The 9924-nt window shown below is 40.6% G+C and overlaps 1 protein-coding gene across 1 annotated transcript in view; it reads right to left on the bottom strand.

The window, feature by feature from the left end:
- The window catches only part of Crybg3 (crystallin beta-gamma domain containing 3), a 119779-nt gene that overhangs the window by 1105 nt on the left and 108750 nt on the right, over positions 1-9924 (bottom strand). The window contains exons 19-22 of the mRNA XM_029567646.1: positions 7486-7609; position 6315; positions 965-1122; positions 36-195 (exon numbers count right to left, since the gene is read on the bottom strand). Of these exons, the coding sequence (XP_029423506.1) occupies positions 36-195; positions 965-1122; position 6315; positions 7486-7609 (443 nt within the window). The remainder of the gene's footprint in view (positions 1-35; positions 196-964; positions 1123-6314; positions 6316-7485; positions 7610-9924) is intronic.

The following is a 9924-nucleotide window of genomic DNA, read 5'->3' as shown; positions in this document are numbered from 1 at the left end:
CGCTAAACCATCTCTCCACTCCCTCAGCAGCCTACCTTTAACATCAAGGACAAGTTCATCACTGAGATAAGAGCTGATGGTTCCATTTTTGTTCAGTCTCCACTTCTGCCTGAATTGCCCATGTTCAGTCCACAGGGCCACCTTGGCTCCAGGTGTGTCCCGGCCACCAATCACATCAAGACATGTATCACTGGCCTGTAAGGGTTGAAAAAACAAATTGGCTGTACTGAATTTTCAAGATAAATAAAACAGGGTCCCTTTTTCAAGTAAATATGTCATGGACAATCAGTGGCTATGTCTTAACTAAAAAGAATATAGGATAATTTCATGATGTCTTTTAAAATCTCTGGCTGATGGGGAGGAAAGGGTAGGTGACTGAAATAGAGATATTGTACTTAGTTTTTGATCTTGTTTTTAAGGATTTGCATCTGACAACAAATGTTCAGTAACAGTTTGTTGAATTGGAATTGAATGTTAAGTCCCTGTTAGCTTAAATGTACTGTGGTAAGCTTAGTTTTCTATTAAAACAACAACAAAACACCACTGGGTAATTAATATACTAAAGATATTCAGAAAGTAATTACTTTTAAATGCTTTTCATTTTTGAAGACTGAGAAATAGCTAAGTCATTGATGATGAAATAAAACATAGTCAATGTTTTTAATGTTCTGTCCTCCAGAGCATCAAACAATGGAGGGAGAAACCATATCTTCTTTTAAGCATCTTTCAATGACAATTTCTATTAGTACAACATCACTATGTATTTTGATTTTATCTGGGCCAACAAGTAAGGAACTTACTCCAGTGAAATCATTTAGGAGTGTTATAACCTTAGCTCTTACTTTAAAAATTGAAACTGGATTTTCCAGAATGAAAAATTCTGATTATTTTACTTAATGCCAGTTGCTTTGGCAGCACTGTAGCTTACAAACACAAGCCAACATCAGAATGCAAGCTCTTTTACCTTGGATTTAAAGAGTCCTCGGCAGTAGTGCCAGATCTGAGTGTCCTTCCCACTGTAGGGAGATACGCACACAGACATTGCCCGTGTGTCAGCAAGGTTGCCGGTGACTGTCAGATACTCATCCTGGGCTCGGTTCTTTATTCTGAGTTCCAGGCCAGCTAGAGTTACAAAAAAAAAAAAAAAAAAAAAAAAAAAAAAAAAACTTTCCTGAGAGGAAATGTAATCCTACCAAGGCAGGAAAGCTCGAAGGGACTAACAGAAATTCATTCATTCACTTCCTTTGGCTGGTATGTATATGTTTTCTGTTGATAAATCCATAAGAGTACTGAGGACAAAGCTTAAGTTGTGCAATGTCTATTATACTTTCTGAAAAGTGTCCCTCAAAATGGATAAAGGTAATTCACTAGAACTCAAGTGTGGCAAGGTTGGGGCAGTGAAGAATTAGGGGCTTGATTCTATTACATCCCATATATGCATCTGACAGTCTGGGGGTTAGGGCCAGGTACTGCCCAACATGAATCTTACAGAGGAAAGGCAAGTATGGTAATCAGATATACTGTCTTGACCTATGATTAAATGGTAAATGACTGCTATGGAAGGTTCTGAAAAACCTAGACAGCCAGGGCCTTTTTTTTCCCAAGGAAGAGATAATCACTACTTACCTCTGTATTCAAAGTCAGACTTCATTCTTTTCCCTGGGCAATACCCCTACCCCCAACACACACACACACAAACACACAGAAGAGAAAGGTTTTCAAAAGAAAACACTAAAGGGGTTGAGGATTTAGCTCAGTGGTAGAGCACTTGCCTAGCAAGCGCAAGGCCCTGGGTTAAGTCCTCAGCACCAGAAAAGAAAAAACACTAAATCTGAGACCCCAAAGAATAGTTGGTAATATTATTGAGCCCTTAGATATCATCAAGCAGTGTGCTAAATGTTTTCTGTACTGCTATCAGAACCCTTTCAGAGAAAACAGTTGTGCGCCAAGTTTTACAAATAAGGTTAGCATAGATTTGGAGCCAGATCTTTGACAGGACTGCTCGAAGACCAAAAGCAGGATACACTAGTTACCCCTATGACAAAGGCAGTAAGATTAGTTCCAACAGTGTCAGTGTAACTAAAATAGTAAAAGGGCATGTGATAGAAGCTCAGTAGAAATTATCCTTTCAGCCCAAGATTCAGGACTCCAGTCCTAATGTAATAAAACACAAGACACTAATATCCCCTCTAGGTGAGTGCTGGCTTCTCAGAACCTTGGCTGGGTAATAAATGGTCTACTTAGATAGTACTTTGACTCTGGGAAACAGGTGCTGGCCAGAGCACTTCAGAAACATGGTGTTAATAGTAAGACCAATGAATATTATATTTTGAAACAGCAACATGAAGCTGGTTGAATTTTGGTAGACTGCTACCATGATTAGCATTTCTAAGGAAATAAGCACCGAAGTAGAAGTCATATTTGGTCATCTAAAGCCCTGGTGAACAGGACTTCTACTTGGCTGTCCTGATAGAAGAGAAGATATTTTAGAGACTTGGACTCCTGAAAGAATTAAAATTTCCCCAGGAATCCCATGTTGAGAGAAGGGAAAGGCTGAAGCCCTTGTGCCAGCAAGAAGAACTTGTTCCCAAAAAGAGATTTCATAGTTCTGACAACTTAACAGACCAGCTCACAGGACAGACTTGATCCTAGGCATCAGTGTGTGATGAGTGGAGCCACACATTGGCAAGGATGGCTGAATCATGCACGCCTTTAGCCTCTAAGCCTCAACCTCCTATCAGTGCCCCAGAGACAGACTTGGAGGGGAGGAGTGTCACTGAAAACCTTTATGTGTTTTTAGTAATATGGTCACATTGAATAAACCTTTCTTTGCCATGACTTGTCTCTTTAATCAGCATAATGAATTGAAGACAGGTTGTTGAGACTGGGACTACCAGGGCCCAGGCTTTTACTCTAAACACTCTGGGATAAATAATTACAAGTGATACAATGTACTTATGTATGGTTCAATGTTGTACTTAAGTATAGTTCAGTGCCCACAGTGACTAGTATTAATATTTGAAGGTTCTATGTATCTCTTAGAGTTTCATTATCTTGTACATGTAAAGGCACAGGTATGACCTTCACAGATGATAGAACTCCAATTACTTTAGGACTAAACATCCCAGTTTTAATCAATTAGATCACACAGGACAGGGTACTAAATACTCCTATTACCATTTGTAGTCTGAGTCCTCTGTAATTACACTTAAAATCATTGATATGCATTATAAGTACCTTAGTGACTTCCTAATTCCCAACCTCAAAAAGGATCAGATTTTAAGTATTCTTTAAACGAGGATTTAAACTAAAAGCAGTACCAACTCCCCATACCAAAAGTTAAATATAATCCAAAAACTACTGCTTTTGAAACTAGGAATTCTTTTACTGGGCTTTAGTGCTGCATAATGAAAACAAATATCTGGTAGTTCAAAAGTACAATACAAATTTTTTTTTCATATTTTTGTTGTGAAAAAATTGCTTGTGAAAGAAAGGTTATTGTTCAAGGTATTCTTATTTATTTTTATGTGTATCAGTGTTTTGCCTGCATAAAAGTGCACCACATGCATGCAGTGCCCTCAGAGGCTAGAAGAGGGCATTGAATCCTCTGGAACTGGCATTACAGGTGGTTATTAGCCACCACATGGGTGTTGGGAACTAAACCCTGGTCCTCTGAAAGAGCCATCTCTCTGGCCCCAGTCTAGGTACTCTTTATCTCAAGACCCAGAACAATTGAAATGGACCTCTTTACTCAGCAGAGAAACCCCACTGAAAAATGGAGAAAATGATTGGGTTCAGTGGTAGCAGGCCCTGGATTGGAACCTAGTATTAGAAAACAAAAACATAATAGTCTCAGTATCACACTTTACTACTACAGTTTTTGGAACATAGGATTCATATTATTAGGTAGGTTTTTTGTTTGTTTGTTTGTTTGTTTGTTTTTTAATTAGGTAGTATTTAAAAGCCAAACTTGTGGGCCTGGTATGGTGGTGCAAGACTTTAATCAGGAGGCAGGGGGCTCTCTGGGAGTTCAGAGGCCAGCCTGGTCTACATACTGTAGTTCCATGCCAGCCAGGACTACATTATGAGACTCTTTTTAAAAATTTTTTTTAACTTCTCTCAAAAAGACAAAATTTTTTAACTTTTTTTTAAATTGAGCTTTTAAAATTTTGTACAACATTTCCCACTCAAATCCAGACTCCCCTCCACAATCCATGCCTCTCCCTATTCCCCCCACTGAACCCTATGCACTCTGCCATATATGCTGAGTCCTATTCATTCAGGTGTTTATACCCAAGTATCCTTCAGTGTAAATGTATCCACTGGAGTCTAGTCAGCCCATCCAGTGGTTGTATGTAAGTCCTATTCTCCCTCACCCAGCAGCAATCAGTCTCAAATAGTTCTCAATCTAGTGCTGGTCCAGCACCTATTTCTCACCTCCCTTTTGTGCCCTTGGTTTCATTGAGCTGACATGGGTCCCACACTTGTGTTTAATTGAGCTGACACGGGTCCCGCACTCAACACCACTGTTGCCACAGGCTCATATGGGCAAGTCTCCAGTGGCCTGGAAGCCTCCACCTCCCTGTAATCATGAACCAGCCCTGACTCTTGCAATCTTTCCGCCTCCTCTTCCGCAATGGTCCTTGAGCCATGGGTGGTGAAGTTCCATATAGGAGTCCCATCCTACACTCTACAGTCTCTTATTCTCCAAAACTTGGCCAGATGTGGGCTTCTGTGTGCATCGCACTCTCATGTACAAGGGAGTGTCACTGGTCAGAGTTGGGGGGTGCATTAGCCCTCTATTTATCCCTTATTCCACTACATTCCATGGACTTTAGTTGTAGAGATTCAACTGCAGATGTGTCACCTAGTACTGGACATCTCCCAGATGTATGTTCTCCGTGCCTGACCAGATGAGCAACTCTGCAGTAGCCTCCATCCAGTAGCCTCCATAAAAAAAAAAAAAAAAGCTTCTTTGATGAGTGCTGTATGGCATGCTTGTCAATCTAAGGGAAGTCTCTTCTATCTGGCACTGTGTTCCCTGTCAAACAGCTCCCAGGTATAAATAGTTTTTAGTTTAAAAAAAATTTTATTTTATGTGTATGAGTGTTATGCCTGCATGTGTGCAAGTGCACCCATGCCCAACAGTGCCTGAGGGGAACACAAGAGGGCTTCGGATGCCCTGGAACTGGAGTTACAGGTGGTTGTTACCTGTCATTGGGTGCTGGGATTTGAACCCAGGTCTTCTGCAAGAATAGCCAGTGCTCTTAACTGTTGAGCCATCTCCCCAGCCCTGTCTTTTTTTTTTAAAATCCCAACTTGACTTCCCATATCTACCTTTTCTCTATGGCTTTAGGGTAGGGTTACCCATTTTTTCCCCAGATTGCGAGTGAGGAGCATTATGTACCATGCACTCTGTACCAGAAAGCCACTCATTTTTTGGTGTCCCTTAGCAGAGCACCTCCAGCTCTCTGATGAAATAATAATGTACTTTCAAAGTACATGTATTATCATAGTAATATGAGTCTTGATATGTTAGACCCTTTACATATGTTATTCAATATTCATAAGGATGATCACAATTTTATCAGTGAGGAATTTGAGGTGCCAAGAAATGAAGTGACTTACCAAGTCACATTGCTTACAAATAGAGCTAGGATCTGAACTGACAGAATCTAAGAGCAGTGGTAAGGGGGACAGCAAGAGAAGACCAATGCATTTAATGATTGAATAGTGTGTTAGGTTGACAAGTCAGAGCCTCAGATCTTGTATCCCCTGTGCTATACTGACTTACTGCTTGGATAATCCTTACCTTAAAAGATTACTGTCAGAATCAAGCAGTATTATAAAAAGAACAGAGAGGAGGGGCTGAAGAGATGGCTCAGTGGTTAAGAACACTGACTGCTTGTGCAGAGAACCTGGGCTCTATTCCCAGCACCCACATAGTGGCTAACAACCATTCTCAACTCCAGTTCCAGGGGATCTGACACCTTCTTTGACCTCCTTGGGCACTGCAAGACACCAGTGCACATACACACACGCAGGCAATACATTCATACACATAAAAATAATAAATTTTTTTTTAAAAAAAGAAGTTAAGGGCACCACATCCACTACCTAGCACACCCTAGCCTTGGTTTCTCAACCTCCTGTGAAACTTTTCCTCAGGCCTACTTATGACATTTCCCTTTACTGCACCACACACTGCCTGATGATCATGCACTGTTTGCATTTTGTGTTAGAGCCTGGGGTGTTTGCATAAGCATGCATGTTTGTGTGGAGGGCAAGACAACTTTGGGTATGGTCCCTCAGGCGCTATCCACTTTTGTTTTGAGAGAGGGTCTCATTGGTCCGGAACTTGCCAACTGGTCTAAGGTATGTGGCCTGTGAACCCAAAGGGTCCTTCTGCCTCCACCTTCCTGGGTTGGAATTATAAATGTGCACCCTGACTTTGTATGTAGTGCTGGGATCAAATATGTTACAACTTTGAGTTGGTCAAGTTTAACAACAAAACTGCAGCTCTACTAATGATGTCTATACACAATGTCTATCCTATCTCCCTTACCTCACAAGAAATTGTATCCATTCCTTCACTGAACAAAACAGTCCCGAGCCCTCAAGCACTCAATATTATGACAGATACAAACTGAAGAACACTAGGCAAAATATGCACAGCCACTTCTCAAACTGGATTTCAGCTGAGTAGGGAGAACCCAATTCACCTGGACTGCTAAGGTTATAAAGTACATACAGCGTGCCTTGTAGAAAAAGAACCAAGACTTTAAGGACTTAATTTAGGCTAGAGAAAACAGGGAGGCATCTATGATGACACTCTGAATTCATACACTGAATTCAAAGAGATGGTTAAGAACTGGTTTATCAAAGAATGAGGAAGAACACTCTACACAGTGGGTACAGCCTTGTCATCAGCCTGGGTGGGAAAGTCTGCATGTTGCTGCATGTGACAGCAGTATGTGAGTAAGGAGATGAGGCTGGAAAATTGTGTGTGTGGCGGGGGGGTGGGGGTGGGCAGATTCCCACAGATCCTGAAGAAAGACTGTATCCTCAGTGCAGTGGGAAGCTTTGGAACATAAGACTGACAAGCAGTAGGTGTGTGATAAATACTATTTTAATTAAATTGCTAGTATTCAACATGAGAATTATGTAAGGGAAAAATCCAAATATAAAGTAAAACTCACACAATATTAAAGATCATTCTTTTTTTTCATTGTCTGCCATGGAGCTTACACAATCTTAGTTTTCCATGAAAAGTGAATATTGCTGATGGAACTTTGGATTCAACACTAAATCCAGCATTGACCTTGGACTGAACTGGCTAAAATGTAGAGGATTCCTGTATAGAAACACATACCCACTCCCTGGCCACATGAATGACCAAGAGGTCAGTATTCCAGATGCTGTGGTTTATGATATTTCTGACAGAAAATCAAGCTAATTTGGATCTTTTGGTTCTTTGCTCCTTACCTGCTTCATAGGACGGAGGGAGCCAATTGTTTTCCACCCACTAAATGCTGTCCAGTTCGGGATCTCATTGGGCTCAAGGAGGATTTGTCTTCCCAAGAAATTGGATCCTTCATAAGCTATCCATCTGCAGGAAAGCAGGACAGAGAACAGTGGGACATGACAAACAAGAAGCAGTTGACCAGAAACACCTATTACCATTATACCTGCAGGGTTCCCTCTTACAGCTTCTAGGTTTGTAGACTGGAAAAAAAAATAGAATTATGCATCTTTCTTTGATAGAAAAAGCAGGGAGGTGGAGGAGAGCCCACTGTGTCTAGAGTCAGATGTGGACTCCAGTGGAAACGTTGGGCTCCTGTACTTCCAAAATGAATGTGAGGGTCCCTCCAAGAACACTGAAGACAGACCCTGGCCTCCCACCACTGCCAAGCAGGAAAATATTCTTCCCTCCTCAGGTCATCACACAGACTTCAGGCTTCTCTGGATGGCTGAGACCCACAGACATTTTTCCTCCAACTCTGTCCATAATTTCTCAAGGCCAACAAGAAAGACTTATAAATCATTCACAGATGTGGCTCCTTTGCAAACCTTCTCCCAACTTTTGCCTTCAATTCAGGTTGTGTTAATGTGTAGAATGTGTGGGGCCTCAAAGCGAGTGCCAGGACATGTTTAGGGAGGAACTGAAGAAAGCTTGATTTATTATATCTATAAAAGCTTGAGAAGAGAGTTCTGTCCCAAACCGACTACTACTAGGAAATGTCCACCCTGTTTCCCACAACTGAGATCAAGCCTGGCCAAGTTACGGGCTTACTAAGGCGGTGAACGACTTTCCCTTGATCTGCCCCTGCCTGCTCAAATCTAAACCATCACACAGGTGCAAAGGCAGGTCAGCATGACCATATACTTAGCCAGCTCTTTAGCTTCACAGTCTTTAAAAGGATAAAATGTTTCAGTTATGAAAATTCTAGGTAAGCTTTTAGTAACTATCTCATTATATGCTGATTTTACTGAATTCTACAAATTGAGAGGTTGTGTGGGATGATGCATTAGAGCACAGCTTTCATTACCATCACAGATCCAAGATATGACATTACATACGGAATCAAAAAATAAAACTTTTACTTGAGGGTACATGGCTGTGCACGGAATGATATGTTGTAAGACATTTGTAGCCCAGGAAGGGCTTTAAACAGCTCCAACTGTTCTTGAATCTACACAGCAATTCTGTCATGGAGAATCAAGAATAGTAGATAGATAAAAAGCCACAGAGAATCGATAATGTCAAGGTAAAACCACACCCACCTTTCAAAAAGACCAAAAAGAAGCAGAGAACTTTTCAGAAGTAAGTCAATATCAATTTAGCTCAGGAATGCAGAATAATTACCATAAAGATACCGTAAAAATCCTACACTGGGTTAAAAAACATCGACTCAAGTGGTTTAGTTAATTGGTAAGTAATATTCTAGAATCCTAGACTAAGACAGAGTAAATCAATTAATTTTAATAAAGACTAAACCATGTGAAATGCTCTGCAGAAGAAAATTTAAATTGTTATATATGTGAATTATATAAAAGCCATTTACTGTAATAGTGGACCTAATTTTCATTTATCTTCTTGGCTTTTTTTGTTGATTACCCTCATATATTTAAACAAACAGAGTTGATTACTACACAATTTAAAAGCCATAAGCAATAAAAATCCATTTTTATATTAATTATCAAGAGCTAAGCATGCTTTCAAGGTGGACTTTTGGCAGAAAACATCTGCAGTGCAAGAGCAGGAGCGGCTTACACACCAAATCCCTTAGAAATGGCCAGAGAGGCAGATTTCCCAGGAAACAAAGCTTCAGCATCAGGCCTCTCAACAATTTCTGTTAAACAGAAATGCTTGAGGCAGAAGAGGTGGCTCAGTGGTTGGGAATACGGCTGCTCTTGCAGAGGACCTGGGTTCAGTTCTCAGCACCCACATGGTGGCTTACACTGTCCATAACTCTAGTTCCAAGGGATCTGACGCCCTCTTCTGACCTCCAAGGGCTTTCATGCACAGGTGCACTTACATACACACAGGCAAAATACTCATACACATAAAATAAAAATAAATCAAAACAATTTTTAATATTTTTATTTTTATTTTATGTGTATGAGTGTGTTTGTTGCCTGAGTGTATGTGAGTGCACCCTTCTCGTGCAATGCCACAGAGGTCAGAAGACGGCTTTGGATTCCCCTGGAACTGGAGTTAAGGACAGTCTGTACCAGCCATGTGGATGCTGGGAACTGAACCCAGGTCCTCTGCAAGAGCAGTCAGTGCTCTTAACCAGTGAGCCATCTCTCCAGCCCCTCAAAATGTTTCTTTTTTTAAAAATATTTTATTTATTATTTTATTTTAGCTATTTTATGCATTGATAATTTTATTTTCTAAAGACAATTTCCCCCAAGTATAAA

The sequence above is a fragment of the Nannospalax galili genome, unplaced genomic scaffold (genome assembly GCF_000622305.1).
Source record: "Nannospalax galili isolate Female #2095 unplaced genomic scaffold, S.galili_v1.0 scaffold821, whole genome shotgun sequence".
In the NCBI taxonomy this organism is placed as follows: domain Eukaryota; kingdom Metazoa; phylum Chordata; class Mammalia; order Rodentia; family Spalacidae; genus Nannospalax; species Nannospalax galili.
The sequence above is the reverse complement of the archived record's forward strand: the minus strand, read 5'-3'. Positions and strand labels throughout refer to the sequence as shown.